The 19,729-nt window shown below is 46.2% G+C and overlaps 1 protein-coding gene across 4 annotated transcripts in view; it reads right to left on the reverse strand.

Annotated features, from left to right (window-relative positions):
- LOC137346877 (integrin alpha-E-like) overlaps window positions 1-19,729 on the reverse strand; it is a 397,091-nt gene that overhangs the window by 39,484 nt on the left and 337,878 nt on the right. For 3 of the 4 annotated variants that reach the window (XM_068010834.1, XM_068010833.1, XM_068010832.1), the window contains one exon: window positions 19,088-19,180. The exons of the other annotated variant lie outside the window; for it this stretch is intronic. In XM_068010834.1, the coding sequence (XP_067866935.1) occupies window positions 19,088-19,180 (93 nt within the window). The remainder of the gene's footprint in view (window positions 1-19,087; window positions 19,181-19,729) is intronic. 4 annotated transcript variants of the gene reach the window in all.

Here is a 19,729-nt window from a genome sequence, read left to right on the forward strand (position 1 = left end):
AAGCCAAAGCAGCCCGCTTAATTGGAACCCCTTCTCAAGGGCAATTAGGGATGGGCAATAAATGCTGGCCTTGTCAGCATTGCTCACATCCCTCAAATGAATTATAAAACAAAAAATGTAAATTAGAAATAAATTAAGCCATTTGGTGCAATTTTTATTTTCCTTCCTCATTCCACCCCCCCCCCCCCCCCCCCCATCCCTCTGTCCCCCTCTCCTGAAGTTGCTTGTTGTGGGTTTTAGGGTGCTGACCTCACTCAACTGGCATTTCTTCATATGTTTTCGAGAGTAAACAGCAGTGGTAGGTTGGGATATCTGCTGCCCAATTGCATCGGCAGTGAAATTTCTGGGAAAGCCTGATTTGAATACTGGCGATCTCCCAACATTGTCAGTGGCTCTAGTTGGGAGCTCACTCATGTGAGGACAGTAAATGGCCATTAAATACCTGCAGTAGCTGACTGGTATGGGCATTATGAAACCAAGCTTTGGTAGAAAGCAGATGTAAAGTTTGATTAGATACATCACACAGATCTTCTAAGGCAGCAGTGCATCAGAGGCTGGACCAAGCAAGGCAGAGGAGGGAGGCCCTGTTTGGAACCATGTGTCAAAGGCCCTCAAAAGAAAGTGCACAAGGCCAGTGAAAGGAGGTGGCTGGGGCAGTCAGTGCCACAAAGTCCAACTCAGCACAAGAAATTTAATGACTTCAGCAAGTCAGGTAAGGTAACAGCAGCCAGCCATACCTTCTAAGAGCACACTGCACTAACACCTCTCAGCTATTTACACCCATCTCCCCTCACTGTACTAACATTGTTTGAGAGTGTACCATTAAGGCCTTGGAGGGTCCTTAACACCTGCAGTCTTCACTTGTGTGTTACTTCATTTACGTCCTCACACTCTGGCGCATCCCCGCTTTTAATCACTCAACCATTGGCACTGTTTCATTACTTCAGCTGCCTGGACCCTAAGCTCCAAAATTCGCTTTGGAAGCCTTTCTGCCTCTCTGTCTTCCATGGACACTCCTCAAAACCAACTGCTTGGATCAAATTTTTGGTCACCTGTCCTCACATCTCCTTCTGCGGCTCAGCGATGGATAACACTCGTCTGAAGTGCCTTGGATCTGTTTACTATGTTAAATAGAGTCATAGAGTTATACAGCACAGAAACAGGCCCTTCAGCCCATCGTGTTTGTGCCAGCCATCAAGCACCTATCTATTCTAATCCCATTTTCCAGCACTTGGCCCGTTGCCTTGTATGCTATGGCATTTCAAGTGCTCATCTAAATACTTCTTAAATGTTGAGAGTTCCTGCCTCTAACACCTCTTCAGGCAGTGCGTTCCAGATTCCAACCACCCCGGGTGAACACATTTTTCCTCAAATCCCTTCTAAATCTCTTGCATCCTTACTTAAATCTATGCCCTCAGGTTATTGACCCCTCCGCTAAGGGAAAAAGTTTCTTCCTATCTAACCTATCAATGCCCCTCATAATTTTGTACACCTCAATCATAACTCCCCTCAGCCTTCTCTGCTCTAAGGAAAACAACCCCAGCCTATCTAGTCTCTCTTCATAGCTGAAATGCTCCAGCCCAGGCAACATCCTGGTGAATCTCCTCTGCACCCTCTCCAATGCAATCACATCCTTCCTATGGTGTGGTGACCAGAACTGTACACAGTACTCCAGCTGTGGCCTAACTAGCATTTTATACAGCTCCATCATAATCTCCCTGCTCTTATATTCTATGCCTCGGCTAATGAAGATGCTATATAAATGTATTGTTGTTGTTATATGCATGTTACCCACTCAAGGCCTCACACAGTATGTAACTATCATCACCTGCATTATAGTCTGCCTGTTGACACCAAGTCTGTCTGCATCGCATGTCAAGCAGAGCACATCCTCACTTTTTATACTTTCCTTAAAGTAGAAGGCTCCCATAACACAATAAAGATATTGGTTACAACATGTTCCCTTTCACAGTACATGAGAAGGAAGCTTTGGGGGTCCTGGGAGGTAGTTTCTTTTATTCTTTCATGGGATGTGCTTTTGTTGCCCAACTCTAATTGCCCTAGACAACTAAATGGCTTGCTAGGTCATTTCAGAATGCAGTTAAGAGTCAACCACATTGCTGTGGATCTGGAGACACCTGTAGGCCAGACGGGTAAGGACGGTAGATTTCATTCACTGAAGGACATTAGGGAACCAGATGGGTTTTATGACAATCCATGAGAGTCTCAGTAATGGTGCTGTGAAACTATCTTTCAATTCCAGATTGTTATTAATTAATTATATTTAAATTATGTTATATATGCCATGGTGGCAACTGAACCCATGTCCCCAGGGCATTAGCCTGAGCCTCTAGATTACTGGTTCAGTGACATTACCACTACGCCATCATCTCCCTGAATCAGGTGGGTTTTCACATAGGATTCAACAATAGAGGAGTCGGAGTTCAGGCACCATCAGCAGGTTCATCTCATCAGTTGGCTTCTCCTCCTTCTCACCTTATTGCGTCCTACATTATTAGTCAGCACACTGGGCCATGTAACTCTCACATCACTTCTTCTACAGAAAGTCACAAGTGAATTTTATTTCTCAGAACTCCAATCTAACTACTCTTCCAGAAATTATGCAAGAAATAGAGGCAGATGATGATGCATCAGGTCCATATGCTTCCACCCTGCCAACACTTCATTGCACATGACATTAATCATCCTCTCCTGCAAAGTACCAGCCCAGTGGTATCCATTCAAGGAGCATTAGACACAGGTGAGTGCACAGGGTATTGTACAGAGTATGAATGGGAAAGAAGGGCAAGGACTGGAAGGTGAGAAGAAAAGAATTGTCTACCAGAGGACCTAGAGATGGCGCCATTTATCTGAAGATCATCAGAACCCACCTTTAAAAGGGGACTTGCATAAGCATCAAATGTGCATGGGGACTGTCTCAGAACCAATCAGCAGTTTCTTAGGGCAGGTTTATGGTGGTAAACCACCCAATCCATTTACCAATGTTGTTGTTCATGGACTGACCAAAGACGGGCCTACAGAAAAATTCAGATCCAAATCTAATCTAAGACAGAGGTGAATCAAAGTTCTCAAAGCTTTTTTTATTCTTTCATGGGACGTGGGCGTCGCTGGCAAGGCCAGCATTTGTTGTACACTCCTAACTGTCCTTGAGAACTGATTGGCTTACTAGGCCATTTCAGAGGGCAGTTAAGAGTCAACCATATTGCTGTGAGTCTGGAGTCACGTGCAGGTCAGACCAGGTAAGGACAGCAGATTTCCTTCCCTAAAGGCCATCAGTGAACGAGGTGGGTTTTTATGAAAATCGATGACAGTTTCAAGGCACCATTTCTGAGACTAGTTTTCAATTCCAGATTTTTATTAATTAATTGAATTTGAATTCCACCAGCTGCTGTGGCGGGATTTGAACCCTTGTCCTCAGGGCATTAGCCGGGGCCTCTGGATTACTAGTTCAGTGACATTACCACTATGCCACCATCTCACCCTCCAAAATGCCATTGCTTATTTTCAGAAACTTCAATTTTTGATATTCTGGGTCATACTGAGTCTCAACTCAGCATAGTGCAACCAAAAGAATCACTATTGTCACATGGAAAGCTGGCTTTGTTTTGACCAGCCACAATCCTTGCAGCACACACAACTCCATGCGCTCCTCCTAAAATTACATTCAAGCAGTCTTCTATCTTTTTTCCAGCTTCAGGTACAATCACGGATGGAGCCAACATATCACAGCTTAAATAGTGCATGGTGATGGCAACACACAATATACATGTGTTAGTTCAGGGTGCAAAGCAGTTACCATGTTACCAGTAATGTAGCTAGAAAGAAATACTGGTCATACATGGCTGAATGCAGATTGCAACTTACAGGCTGTGCAGAAATGAAAGTCCATTTCTTGTATGGTACTCCAGATTTTGAGATGTGGGCATCACTGGCGAGGCTAGCATTCATTGGGTATCCCTAATTGGCCTTGAGAAGGTGGTGTGAGCTGCCTTCTTGAACCACTACAGTCAATGTGGTGTAGATACACCCATAGTACTGTTAGAACCGTAGACAGGGAGTTCCAGGATTTTGACCCAGTGACTTTGAAGGAATGGTGATATATTTTCTAATCAGGATGTGAGTGACTTGGAGGGGAACTTGCACAAGAACACATGAAAGAGGAGCAACAGTAAACAATATGGCCCATCGAGCCTGCTCTGCCATTCAAAACAATCATGGCTGATCTTCGGATTCACCTCCACTTTCCTGCCTGCTTGCCATATCTGTTGATTCCCTGTGAGACCAAAAATCTGTCTACCCCAGCCTTAAATGTATTCAGCGATGGAGCATCCACAACTGTCACAGCCCTTTGAGTAAAGTAATTTCTCCATATCTCTCAGACCTAAATGAGTGGCCCCTTATCCTCAGACTGTGCTCCCGTGTTTTAGATTCCCCGACCAGCGGAAATAATCTCTCAGTGTGTACTCTATCCATCCCCTTTAGAATCTTATATGTTTCATTGCGATCACCTATCATTCTTCTAAACGCCAGAGAATACAGGCCCAATTTACTTATTCTCTCATCATAGGGCAACCCCCTCATCCCAGAAACCAATCTAGTGAACCTTCGCTGTACCACCTCCAATGCAAGTATATCTTTTGTTAAATGTGGAGACCAAAACTGCACAGAGTACTCCAGATGTGGTCTCACCAAAACCCTATACAACTGTAGAAATACTTCCTTAGTCCTGTCGTCCAATCCTTTTGCAATAAAGGCCAAAATAAAAGGCAGATGGTGATGTTCCTAGTCCTTCTAGGTGGTAGAGGTCACGGGTTTGGAAGGTGCTGTTGAAAGAGGCTTGGTGAGTTGGGCAGTGCAGCTTGTCGATGGTACACACTGCTCCCACTGTGTAGCGGTGGTGGAGGGAATGATTGTTTAATGTGGTGAATGGGGTGCTGATCAAGCGGACTGATTTGTCCTGGATGGTGTTGATCTGCTCGAGTACTGTTGGAGTTGTTCTCATCCAGACATGTGGGAGTATTCCAACACACTCCTGACTTGAGCCTAATTGATGGTGGACAGGCTATGGAGAATCAGAAGGTGAGTCACTCGCCACAGAATAACAAGCCTCTGACCTGCTCTTGCAGCCACATTATTTACATGGCTGGTTCAGTTGAGTTTCTGTTCAATGGCGATCCCCAGGATGTTTATAGTAGGGGATTCAGCGATGATAATGCCAATAAATGTCAAGGGGAGATGGTTAGACCCTCTTCTGTTGGAGATGGTCATTGTGTGGCGCTTGTGAGGCACGAATGTTAACTGCCACTTCGCCCAAGCCTGAATATTGTCCAGGTTCTGCTGCATGCAGGCATCTAACTAATTGCGAATGGAACTGAACACTGTGCAATCATCAACGAATACCCCAACTTCTGACCTTATGGTGGAGGGAAGGTCATTGATGAAACAGCTGAAGATGGTTGTGCCTAAGACACTGCCCTGAAAAACTTCTGCAGCGATGTCCTGGAGCTGAAAGGATTGGCCCCCAACAACCACAACCACCTTCCTTTGTGCTAAGTATCACTCTAGTTTTCACACAATATGATGGAAGGTGTTCGTCTCCACAGGGGCTGTGCGATAGTCACTTCTACCAATCTTGTTATGGATCTGCAATGATGGATTGGTGGGGACAAGGTCCAGTAGGTTTTTACTCATGTTGGTCCTCTCAACACCTGCTGCAAGCTCAGTCTGTCAGTTATTTCCTTCAGGACTCTGCCAGTAGTGGTACTACTGAGCCACACTTAGTGATGGAAATTGAAGTCCCCCAGCCAGAGTACGTTCTATGTCCTTGATACCTTCAGTGATTCTTCTAAATGGGGTTCAATATGGAGGAGTAATAAATCATTAGCTGAGGGGGGGGGGGGTGGGGGGGTAGGTGGTAATCCTTGCCCACGTTTGACCTGATGTCCTGAGATTTCTTGGGGTCCCAGTCAATGTTGAGGACTCCCAAGGCAACTCTCTCCCAACTGTATACCACTGTGCCGCCACCTCTGGTTCGTCTATCCTGCCAGTGGGACAGGACATACCCAGGGATGGCAATTGAGGAGTCTGAGATGTTGGCTGAAAGGTATGATTCTGAGAGTTTGACTACGTCAGGCTGTTGCTTTAGTCTATGGGACAGCTCTTCCAATTTTGGCACAAGTCCCAGGTGTTAGTGAAGAGGACTTTGCAGGGCTAACTGGGCAGTGTGTGCCTTTTAAGTACATGAATACGATCCCTAGGTTGAAGTCGGCTGATCCATCTGGTTTTATTTTCTCTGTAGCTGTTTGATAGGGTTTGCTATGCTATTCCAGAGGGCAGTTAAGAGTCAACCACGTTGGTGTGGGTTTGGAGTCACATACAGGCCAGACTACGTAAGGACGGCAGGTTTCCTTCCCAAAAGGACCTTACTGAACAATTTTTTACAACAAGCTGGTAGTTTCATGATCACCATTACTAATACTAGCTTTTTATTCCAGATAAAGTATCAATAGAAGTGGAGAGAGTAGAGGCAATGTATAGGGTAAAAATTGAGAGGGAGGAGGTATTGGAAAGGCTGGCGATGTTTAGGATAGGTAAGTCACCAGGTCTGGGTGACTGTAAGTGAGGGTGGTGTCACACATCGAGGAGCATCCAATGTAAATTGTGTTTTGTACATTTGATTATTACTGTCTACCGCCATTTGTATACATGTTAAGTTTTAGCTGGGTTTCACTTGTTAAAATGGAGGAGACAGAGATCATGGGACAGCAACTTGAAAGGGTCCAGGTTTAGGACCTAGGAAACCCCGATCCAACCTGCCTGGACTTGAAACTGTAACAGTTTGAGCCTGTCTTCATTCCACAGCTGCCTATGGTTCAGAATGGCCCAGCTGCCGAAAGAAGGGCAGAAAATTAAAGAAGATACAGGCTGCAAACAGCATAGAAAATTAAAGACTCAGGGCTGAATTTTACTAGCTCCTTGACACTGCGGGTCGTGGCGGGGTGGGGGGGGGAGGGTACCGGTAAAATTCTGCAGGGAGAGGCCTGCCTCAACCCGCAACATCCAGAAGGGCTTGCCGCAAATCACTGGCGGCGGGGGGACCTCAGTGCGGCACCCCCCACTGCCACCTGGCAGCGAGCCCTTCATCTAAATATTTAAATTAACTTTTGATTGGATGTCGTGATGGTGGGAAGGGGTTGAAGGGCAAAAGTTAGAAGGTTGGGGGGGGTAAAGTTCGGGTAGGGAAAAAGACAATTTTATTCAATATAGGGCAATGAAATGACCACTGGGGGAGTTGGGGAAGGTCCTCCATATCATTTTTATTTGCTAATAAGAAATAAAGAATTCTGTACCTTTAAAAATTAAAACTTCTTCTAAGGGCTTAAAACCCTTTTAAAATGGCGCCGGCTCCTGTGTGGTGGTGCTGGATGCCGTTGCCGGGGACGTGACGGCCGTCCCTTCTGTGACATCGGGGGCGGCTGCTCCGCCCCCTCTATTTAAATCAGCCCCGTGTGTAATATCACTGCGCCATACTCATAAAATTCAGCCCATAGTCTGCGCCTGCTTTCTGCTCGCTTCCTCTCCATTTAAGAAAAAGGTGGCTTCAGCCAAATTAAGCTATCTCCATTTACCTTTGAGAAAACAAAGAAGAAGAAATTTGTAAGGGAAGAGATATTTCCAACAGTTCCTCCCCAGTTCGGCATTTCCAGTTGGTGACCTCCAATTTTTTGACTTTTTTTGATAATTTAAATGGACACTAGTTTTAACTGAAATTCATGTTAGGTTATAGTTCTATTTAGTAAAAGTCCTTGCCTTTTTATGCCTTTAACCTTACCCTGTATGTTTGTAAGCGTGCGTGGCGAAGTTAAACCCATTCCCGAGTTTAAGAGTGTGTAAACAAACCCTAATTCTTTGATTTAACTCTAACAACCGTGTTGTTGTTGCGGTCATTTATTATTCTTCCAAATTCTCTGGAGCACATCTTACAGATTGGAGGGTGGCAAATGTAACTCCACTATTTAAAAAAGGAGGGAGAGAAAAAAAAGGGAATTACAGACCACTGAGACTTACATCAGTAGTGGGGAAAATGCTAGAGTCTATTATAAAGGATGTGATAGCAGAACACCTGGAAAGCATAAACACGATTGGGCAAAATCAGCATGGGTTTACGAAAGGTAAATCATGCTTAACAAATCTACTGGAGTTTTCTGAGGATGTAACTAGTAGAATAGATAAGGGAGAACCAGTGGATGTGGTGCATTTGGATTTTCAGAAAGCTTTCGATAAGGTCCCACATAAGAGGTTAGTGAGCAAAGTTAAAGCTCATGGGATTGGGGGTAATAAACTGGCATGGATTGAGAATTAGTTGACGGATAGGAAACAGAGAGTAGGAATAAACGGGTCTTTTTCCGAGTGGCAGGCAGTGACGAGTGGGGTATCGCAGGCATCAGTGCTAGGACCCCAGAAATTCACAATATATATATAAATGACTTGGGTGAGGGAACTGAATGTAACATTTCCAAGTTTGCGAATGACACAAAGTTGGGGCGTAAAGTGAGCTGTGAGGAGGATGCAAAGAGGCTCCAATGTGATTTGGACAAGTTGGGTGAGTGGGCAAATGCATGGCAGATGCAGTATAACGTGGATAAATGTGAGGTTATCCATTTTGGTTGTAAAAACAGAAAGGCAGATTATTATCTGAATGGTGACAGATTGTGAAAGGGGGAGGTGCAACGAGACCTGGGTGTCCTTGTACATCAGTCGCTGAAAGCAAGTATTCAGGTGCAGCAAGCAGTTAGGAAGGCAAATGGTATGTTGGCCTTCATTGCAAGAGGGTTAAAGTACAGGAGCAAGGATGTCTTACTGCAGTTATACAGGGCCTTGGTGAGACCACATCTGGAGTATTGTGTGCAGTTTTGGTCTCCTTATCTGAGGAAGGATGTTCTTGCCGTGGGGGGAGTGCAAAGAAGATTTACTAGGCTGATTCCTGGGATGGCAGGATTGATGTATGAGGAGAGATTGGGTCGACTAGGCCTATATTCACTAGAGTTTAGAAGAATGAGAGGGGATCTCATAGAAACCGATAAACTTCTAACAGGACTAGACAGGTTAGATGCAAGGAGAATGTTCCCGGTGGCTGGGGAGTCCAGAACCAGGGGTCACAGTCTCAGGATATGGGGTATGCCATTTAGAACTGAGATGAGGAGAAATTTCTCCACTCAGAGGGTGGTGAACCTGTGGAATTCTCTACCGCAGAAGGCAGTGGAGGCCAAACCATTAAATATATTCAAGAAGGAGATAGATATATTTCTGAATGACAAAGGGATCAAGGGATATGGGGAAAAAGCAGGAACAGGGAACTGAATTAGGCTATCAGCCATGATCTTTTTTGAATGGCATAGCAGGCCCAAAGGGCCGTATGGCCTACTCCTGCTCCTATTTTCTATGTTTCTATGTTATCAGGGCTTAAGGGAGGGAAAAATTCAATCACTAATCTGTTTACAGACAGGTGGTTGGAAAAACAGAGAAATTTGTTTAGAGAAAAAAGATTTAACTACCTGTTTGTAATAGTGGCGATGGTGGAAGGGCGTGCTATAATCTTCCAATCTTCCCTAGATACAGGCGAGGTGCCGGAGGATTGGAGAGTGGCAAATGTGATACCCTTATTCAAGAAAGGGTGTAAGGACAGTCCTAGCAACTACAGGCCAGTCAGTTTAATATCAGTGGCGGTTAAGGTTTTAGAAACAAAAATCAGGGAAAGAAAATCAACAGGCACTTGGAGAGATTTGAGTTAACTAAGGATAGCCAGCATGGATTTGTAAAAGGTAGATTATGCTTGACTAATCTAATTAAATGTTCTGATGAAGTAACAGAGAAGGTTGATGAAGGGAATGTGGTGGATGTTGTCTATATGGATTTTAAGAAAATGTTCGACAAAGTACCACATAAAAGGCTGGTTAACAAAATTGAGACTCATGGAATAGGAGGGTCAGTTTCCTACTGGATAAAAAATAAGCTCAAAGATAGAAAACAGCAAGTCGTGGAAAATGGTTGTTTATCAGACTGGAGGATTGTAGACAGTGGTGCTCCCCAATGATCCGTGCTAGGACCACAGCTTTTTTTGCTATAAATAAATGGCTTCGATCTTGGAATAGAGTAGAATCTCAAAATTTGCACATGATACCAAACTTGGAGGAGTAGCAAACAGTGAGGATGATACAAACCACTTGCAACAAGACATAGATATGCTAGCAGAATAGGCAGACAAATGGCAGAAGGAATTTAATACCGGCAAGTGTATTTTATCAGAAGGGATAGGGTGAGGCAATATTGACTTAATGGTGCAGTTTTAAGGAGTGTGCAGAAAGACAGGGACGGTGGGGGGGGGAATTTTCTTTTGTTCATTTATGGGATGTGAGCGTCGCTGGCCAGGCAAGCATTTTTTGCCCATCCCTAATTGCCCTTGAGAAGGTGGTGGTGAGCTGCCTTCTTGAACCACGGTAGTTCATGTGGGGTAGGTACACCCACTGTGCTGTTAGGAAGGGAGTTCCAGGATTTTGACCCAGCAACAGTGAAGGAACAGCAATATCGTTCCAAGGCAGGATGGTGTGTGACTTGGAGGGGAACTTGCAGGTGGTGGTGTTCCCATGCATATGCTGCCCTTGTCCTTCTAGTTGGTAGAGGTCGCGGGTTTGGAAGGTGCTGTCTGAGGAGCCTTGGTGCGCTGCTGCAGTGCATCTTGTAGATGGTACACACTGCTGCCACTGTGCGTCGGTGGTGGAGTGAATGTTTGCAGATGGGGTGTATATGGTTATTTATATGGCTACTCCAGTTCAGTTTCTGGTCAATGGTATCCCCTAGGATGTTGATAATGGGGGATTCAGCGATGGTAATGCCATTGAACATCAAGGGGAGATGGTTAGATTCTCTTTTGTTGGAGATGGTCATTGCCTGGCACTTGTGTGAACAAAGAACAGTACAGCACAGGAACAGGCCATTCGGCCCTCCAAGATCTTGATGCCTGCCTAAACTAAAACCTTCTGCACTTCAGGGGTCCGTATCCCTCTATTCCCATCCTATTCATGTATTTGTCAAGATGCCTTTTAAACGTCCCGATGGTACCTGCTCCCACCACCTCCCCCGGCAACAAGTTCCAGGCACTCACCACCCTCTGTGTAAAGAACTTGCCTCGCACATCCCCTCTAAACTTTGCCCCTCTCACCTTAAACCTATGTCCCCTAGTAACTGACTCTTCCACCCTGGGAAAAAGCTTCTGACTATCCACTCTGTCCATGCCGCTTATAACTTTGTAAACCTCTATCATGTCGCCTCTCCACCTCCGTCGTTCCAGTGAAAACAATCCGGGTTTATCCAACCTCTCCTCCTAGCTAATGCCCTCCAGACCAGGCAACATCCTGGTAAACCTCTTCTGTACCCTCTCCAAAGCCTCCACGTCCTTCTTCCTTGCCACTTATCAGCCCATGCCTGGATATTGTCCAGGTCTTGCTGCATTTCTACACGGACTGCTTCAGTATCTGAGGAGTCACGAATGGTGCTGAACATTTTGCAATCATCAGCGAACATCCCCACTTCTGACCTTATGATCGAAGGAAGGTCATTGATGAAGCAGCTGGAGATGGTTGGGCCTAGGACACTACCCTGAGGAACTCCAGCAGTGATGTACTGAAGCTCAGACGATTGACCTCCAACAACCACAACCATCTTCCTTTGTGTCAGGTATGACTGCAACCAGCGGAGGGTTTTCCCCCTGATTCCCATTGACCTCAGTTTTGCTGGGGCTCCTTGATGCCATACTCGGTCAAATGCTGCCTTGATGTCAAGGGCAGTCACTCTCACCTCACCTCTTGAGTTCAGCTCTTTTGTCCATGTTTGAACCAAGGCTGTAATGAGGTCAGGAGCTGAGTGGCCCTGGCGGAACCCAAACTGAGTGTCACTGAGCAGGTTATTGCTAAGCAAGTGCCGCTTGATGGCACTGTTGATGACACCTTCCATCACTTGACTGATGATTGAGAGTAGGCTGATGGGGCGGCAATTGGCCGGGTTGGACTTATCCTGCTTTTTGTGTACAGGACATACCTGGGCAATTTTCCACATTGCAGGGTAGATGCCAGTATTGTAGCTGTACTGGAACAGCTTGCCTAGGGGTGCAGCAAGTTCTGGAGCACAGGTCTTCAGTACTATTGCCGGAATTTTGTCAGGGCCCATAGCCTTTGCAGTATCCAGTGCCTTCAGTTGTTTCTTGATGTCATGCGGAGTGAATCGAATTGGCTGAAGTCTGGTATCTGTGATGCTGGGGACTTTAGGAAGAGACCGAGATGGATCATCAACTCGGCACTTCTGGCTGAAGATTGTTGCAAATGCTTCAGCCTTATCTTTCGCACTGATGGGCTGGGCTCCCCCAACATTGAGGATGGGGATATTTGTGGAGCCACCTCCTCCAGTTAGTTGTTCAATTGTCCACCACCATTCACGACTGGATGTGGCAGGACTGCAGACCTTAGATCTGATCCATTTGTTATGGGATCGTTTCGCTCTGTCTATTGCATGCTGCTTACGCAGTCTGGCACGCAGATAGTCCTGTGTTGTAGCTTCATCAGGTTGACACCTCATTTTGAGGTCTGCCTGGTGCTGCTCCTGGCATGCTCCCCTGCACTCTTCATTGAACCAGGGTTGGTCTCCTGGCTTGATGGTAATGGTAGAGTGGGGGATATGCTGGGCCATGAGGTTACAGATTGTGGTTGAGTACAATTCTGCTGCTGCTGATGGCCCACAGCGCCTCATAGATGCCCAGTTTTGCATTGCTAGATCTGTTCGAAATCTATCCCATTTAGCACAGTGGTAGTGCCATACAACACAAAGGAGGGTATCCTCAATGTGAAGGCTCGACATCGTCTCCACAACGACTGTGCGGTGGTCACTCCTACCAATACTGTTATGGACAGATGCATCTGCGGCAGGCAGATTGGTGAGGTCGAGGTCAAGTATGCTTTCCCCTCTTGTTGGTTCCCTCACCACCTGCCGCATACCCAGTCTAGCAGATATGTCCTTGAGGACTCGGCCAGCCCGGTCAGCAGTGGTGCTACCAAGCCTCTCTTGGTGATGGACATTGAAGTCCCCCACCCAGAGTACATTCTGTGCCCTTGCCACCCTCAATGCTTCTTCCAAGTGCTGTTCAATATGGAGGAGTACTGACTCATCAGCTAAGGGAGGGCGGTAGGTGGTAATCAGCAAATGGTTTCCTTGTCCACATTTGCCCTGATGCCATGAGACTTCATGGGGATCAGAGTCGATGTTGAGGACTCCCAGGGCAATTCTCTCCCTACTGTATACCAATGTGCTGCCACCTCTGCTGGGTCTGTCCTGCCGGTGGGAAGAGTCTGGGACATTGTCAGGTATGATTTCGTGAGTATGACTATGTCAGGCTGTTGCTTGACTCGTCTGTGGGACAGCTCTCCCAACTTTGGCACAAGCCCCCAGATGTTCGTAAGGAGGGTTTTGCAGGGTTGACAGGGCTGGGTTTGCCGTTGTCGTTTCCGGTGCCTAGGTCAATGCCGGGTGGTCCGTCCGGTTTCATTCCTTTTTATTGACTTTGTAGCGGTTAGTATAACTGAGTGGCTTGCTAGGCCATTTCAGAGGGCATGTAAGAGTCAACCACATTGCTGTGGGTCTGGACTCACATGTAGGCCAGACCAGGTAAGGACAGCAGATTTCCTTCCCTAAAGGACATTAATGAACCAGATGGGTTTTTACAACAATCGGCAATGGTTTCATGGCCATCATTAGCCTAGCTTTTTAATTCAAGATTAATTAATTGAATTCAAATTCCACCTTCTGCTGTGGTGGGATTCGAAGCCATGTCCCCAGAGCAATACCCTGGGTCTCTGGGTTACTAGCCCAGTGACAATACCACTACGCCACCGCCTCCCCTATGTGCATCGAACTTTGAAGGTGGCAGAACATATTGCAAGAGTGGTTAGAAAAGCATATGGGACCTTGGGCTTCATAAATAGAGGCATTGAGAACAAAAACACAGAAGTTATGCTGGACCTTTATAATGCTCTGGTTCGGCCCCAACTAGAACAATGCATCCAGTTCTGAGGAGATATACCAGAATGGTTCCAGAGATGGGGGATTTCTATTTGCAAGGTTCGGTTGAAAAAGCTGGCGTTGTGCTCCTTAGAGCAAAGGAGATTGGGGGAGATTTATTAGAGGTGTACACGATTATGACAGGCTTAGATAAGTTAAGACAAGTAAAAACTGTTCCCATTAACTGATGGTACAAGGATAGGGGACACAGTTTTAAGGTTTTGGGAAAGAGATGTAGGGGGAATGTGAGGAAGAAATGACCTGGAACTCGCTGCCCATGAGGGTGATGTAAGAGGAGACAATCATCGATTCCAAAAGGAAACTGGAAGGGCACTTAAAGGAAAGAAACTTGCAGGGCTATGGGGATCTCGCAGGGGAGTGGGACTGACTGGATTGCTCTGCGGAGAGCCAGCATGGACTTGATGGGCCAAATGGCCTCCTTCTCTGTCATAAATGACTCTATATATTTAATTAACCAAATTTAAATTCCCTGTCAGGCATTTAAACTCATGTCACTAGATTATTCACCCATGCCTCTGAATTACTATAAAAGCAAAATACTGCAGATGCTGGAAATCTGAAATAAAAACAAGAAATGCTAGAAATACTCAGCAGGTCTGGCAACATCTGTGGAGAGAGAGGCAGAGTTTCAGGTCAGTGACCCTTCATCAGAGCTGACAAATATTCGAAATGTAAAAGGTTTTAAGCAAGTAAAGCGGGGGTGGGGCAAGAGATAACAAAAGAGGTGTTGACAGGACAAGGTAACTGACCAGAAGGTCATGGAACAAAGGCAAACGGTATGTTAAAGTATTGCTGAAAGGCTGTTAGTACAGAGAGGGTGTGAATTGACTGCAAAGCACAAAGCACTACAAGCACAAACATTAAAAAAAAACAGAAACAGTGGGTAGGCACAGTAGAAACAAACTAAAATAAAATAACCAAATAAAAAAGAAAAAATAACTAAACATAAAAAGGGGGGCCTGGTCACACTCTGAAATTATTGAACTCAATGTTCAGTCCGGCAGGCTGTAGCATGCCCAATTGGTAAATGAGATGCTGTTCCTCAAGCTTGCGTTAATGTTCACTGGAACACTGCAGCAATCCCAGGACCAGAGATGGGAGCATGAGAGCAGCGGGGAGTATTGAAATGGCCAGCAACCGGAAGCTTGGGGTCATGCTTACGGACTGAGGAGAGGTGTTCCGCAAAGCGGTCACCCAATCTGTGTTTGGTCTCCCCAATGTAGAGGAGACCACACTGTGAGCAGCGAATACAGTATACTAAATTGAAAGAAGTACAAGTAAATCGCTGCTTCACCTGAAAGGAGTGTTTGGAACCTGGGATAGTGAGGAGAGAGGAGGTAAATGGGCAGGTATTGCACATCCTGCAATGCAGGGAAAGATGCTGTGGGAAGGGGATGATGTGGTGGGGGTAATGGAGAAGTGGACGAGGGTGTCGTGGAGGAAACGATCCCTTCAGAATGCTGACAGGGGAAGGGAGGGGAAGATGCATCTGGTAGTAGCATCACGCTGGATGTGGCAGAGGATGATCCTTTGGATGTGGAGGCTGATGGGGTGGAAAGTGAGGACAACGGGAACCCTGGCACGGTTCTGGGAGGAAGGGGAAAGAGTGAGGGTAGAGGTACGGGAAATGGGCCGGACATGGTTGAGGGCCCTGTCAACCACAGTGGCGGGGGGGGGGGGGGGGGGGGGGGGGTAGGGGGAATCCTCGGTTGAGGAAAAAGGAAGACATATCAGAAGCACTGTCGTGGAAGGTAGCATCATCAAAGTAGATGCGACAGAGAAACCTGGGAGAATGAAATGGAGTCCTTACAGGAGGCAGGGTGTGAAGATGTGTCATCAAGGTAGCTGTGGGAGTCGGTGGACTTATAATGAATATTAGTAGACAGCCTATCCCCAGAGATGGAGACAAGGAAGTCGAGGAAGGGAAGGGAAGTGTCGGAGATGAACCATGTGAAGGTGAGAGAAGGGTGGAAATTAGAAGCAAAGTTGATAAAGTTTTCTAGTTCTGGGTGGGAGCAGGAAACGGCACCAATACAGTCATCAATGTACCAGAAAAAGGGTTGGGGGAGGGGGCCTGAGTAGGACTGGAACAAGGAATGTTCGATATATCCCACAAAAAGAAAGGCATAACTAGGACCCATGTGGGTACCCATAGCAACACCTTTTACTTGAAGGAAGTGAGCTGAGTTGAAGGAGAAGTTGTTCAATGTGAGAACAAGTTCAGCCAGGCAGAGGAGGGTGGTGGTGGATGGGGACTGGTTGGGCCTCTGTTCAAGGAAGAAGCGGAGAGCCCTCAGACCGTCCTGGTGGGACGCCATGTACACACTGGACCTCTCTCTCCAGAAGCAACGCCTCACCTTATCTCAAAGCTGTTCTACTCCGCAGTTTCATTTCATCCTTCGTCTTATCCGACACATTCACGAAAAACTTCTTTTCTTCCTTTCAGATGTTAAGGAATGCAAGCTCCAGCAGCTGATGGGGACTAATGCCCCTCCAGATCCTTCTTCCCCTTCACTTCACTCTGACCTCAACCCTTCTAATCTGACCCCTTGCCGCGTATTCACTATACCCTCTGACCCTCCCCTATCTGACGCTGAACGTTCTATACTCAGCAAAGGACACAGTTTTATCCCCTTATGCCCCCACCTCAATGAATTTCGTGCTCGGCATGACATTGAGCTCTTCTTCTGTCGCCTTCGTCTCCGTGCTCACTTCTTTGACGAAGAGTCCTCCCCCCGACCAGCAGACCCATTTACCCGCCTCCAGCATTCCCCCTCTACCTGGACCCCTCCCCCTGGCCTCTTACCCGCTCTTGATCTTTTCATTGAAAACTGTCGGCGAGACATTGGCCATCTCAATTTCTCTGCCCCCCTCACTCACTCTAACCTGCCCCCCTCTGAACTTGCTGCACTCTGTTCTCTCAGGTCTAACCCCGACATTGTCATCAAACCTGTTGTTGTCTGGCGTACTGACCTCCACCTTGCAGAGGCTCAGCGCCAACTCTCAGACACTTCTTCCTACTTCCCCCTGGACCGTGACCCCACCACTGAACATCAAGCTACTGTCCACAGAACTGTCACTGACCTCATCTCCTCTGAAGATCTTCCCTGTACAGCTTCTAACCTCATAGTTCTGCAACCCCGGACAGCCCACTTCTACCTCCTTCCCAAAATCCACAAACAGGACTGTCCCGGCAGACCCATTGTTTCCACCTGTTCCTGCCCCACTGAACATATTTCTTCCTATCTTGACTATCTTTTCTCCCCTGGTCCAGTCTCTTCCTACCTACATGTGTGACTCTTCTGACGCCCTGTGTCATTTTGACAATTTCCAGTTTCCTGGTCCTAACTGCCTCCTCTTCACGATGGACATCCAATCTCTCTACACCTGCATCCCCCAACAGGACAGTTTGAGGGCTCTCCGCTTCTTCCTTGAACAGAGGCCCAACCAGTCGCCATCCACCACCACCCTCCACCACCTCGTCCCCTTCTCACAGAACCTCCCCTGCAATCACAGGAGGTGTAATACCTGCCCATTTATCTCCTCTCCCCTCACTATCCAAGGCCCCAAACACTCCTTTCAGGCGAAGCCGCAATTTATTTGTACTTCTTTCAATTTAGTATACTGTATTCGCTGCTCACAATGTAGTCTCCTCTACATTGGGGAGACCAAATGCAAATTGGGTGACCGCTTTGCGGAACACCTCCACTCTGTCCGTAAGCATGACCCCAAGCTTCCGGTTGCTGGCCATTTCAACACTCGCCCCTGCTCTCAGGCTCCCATCTCTGGTCCTGGGATTGCTGCAGTGTTCCAGCGAACATCAACGCAAGCTTGAGGAACAGCACCTCATTTACCAATTGGGCACGCTACAGCCTGCCGGACTGAACATTAAGTTCAATAATTTCAAAGCATGACGGGCCCCCCTTTTTATGTTTCGTTATTTTTTTCTTTTTTATTTGGTTACTTTATTTTAGTTTGTTTCCACTGTGCCTACCCACTGTTTCTGTTTTTTTTAATGTTTGTGCTTGTAGTGCTTTGTGCTTTGCAGTCAATTCACACCCTCTCTGTACTAACGCTTTGTCTTGACCTTCTGGTCAGTTACTTTGTCCACTCAACACCTTCTCTTTTGTTATCTCTTGCCCCACCTCCACTTTACTTGCTTAAAACCTTTTACATTTCTAATATTTGTCAGTTCTGACGAAGGATCACTGACCTGAAACGTTAACTCTGCTTCTCTCTCCACAGATGCTGCCAGACCTGCTGTGTATTTCCAGCATTTCTTGTTTTTATTTACCTCTGAATTACTAGTTCAGTAACATAACCACTGTTACCATAGCCGTACAGTCCAGGTCTAGTATTCATACCCCTAATACTGAAGTCAGTGCAGATCTCGTACTGATACTTTGATACTGGAGCTTGTACAGATGTAGTATTCATAACCTCATACTGAAGCTTGTGCAGGTCTAGTACTGCTAAATATTAATGGTATTAGTCACAGGGTGATACAGCACTGAAACAGGCCCTTCGGCCCACCAAATCTGTGCCGACCAACAACCACCCATTTATACTAATCCTACATTAACCCCATATTCCCTACCACATCCCCACCATTCTCCTACCACCTACCTACATGAGGGGCAATTTACAATGGCCAATTTACCTATCAACCTGCAAGTCTTTGGCTGTGGGAGGAAACTCGAACACCCGGAGGAAACCCACGCGGCCACAGGGAGAACTTGCAAACTCCACACAGGCAGTACCCAGAACTGAACCCGGGTTGCTGGAGCTGTGAGGCTGCGGTGCTAACCACTGCGCCACTGTGCCACCCTAATTGATAGCAATATAGTTTCAAATTGATTCTTGTCATCAGTGTCTGTAAGTGGGCCATTTTGATATTGCTGAAAGTGATAAATGAATTGAATCACATTAAATTCAGTATTACCTGATGCAGGTTGAGAATTTGCCGATCCTGTACTTTCACTGGAATTGATATTGTTAGATTTACTGAAGCATTGTAAGGGTTGTCCATGGTGACCTGTGATAGGAGCACACAGAGTTTACATTCTATTAAATAAATAGTTAATATCCTGGTAATATGGAAAATTAGAACTGCTCTTTGTCATAGACAGTTAAAATGATAGAATCATACAGCACCAAAGGCGGCCATTTGGCCCATTGTGCCTGTGTCAGCTCTTTGAAAATCGGACTTAATCCCACTCCCTTACTCTTTTCCCATAGCCCTGCATTTTTCCTTTTTAAATATTTATCGAATTCCCTTTTGAAAGTTATTATTGAATCTGTTTCTACGACCCTTTCAGGATGTGCATTCCAGATCGCGACAACTTGCTGTGTAAAAGGATTTCTCCTCGTCTCCCGTCTGTTTCTTTTCTAATTTGTCTGAACCTGAATACTGAGTTACCAACCCTTCTGCCAGTAGAACAGCTTTTCCCTATCTACTCAATCAAAATCCTTATAATGTTTAACAGCTCTATTAAATTTCCCTTTAACCACCTCCTTGTATTGCAAACAAATCACAGCTTGTTCAGTCTCTCCAACTAACTGAAGTCCCTCATCCCTAGTACCA

This window comes from Heterodontus francisci, chromosome 30 (assembly GCF_036365525.1).
Source record: "Heterodontus francisci isolate sHetFra1 chromosome 30, sHetFra1.hap1, whole genome shotgun sequence".
Lineage (NCBI taxonomy): Eukaryota > Metazoa > Chordata > Chondrichthyes > Heterodontiformes > Heterodontidae > Heterodontus > Heterodontus francisci.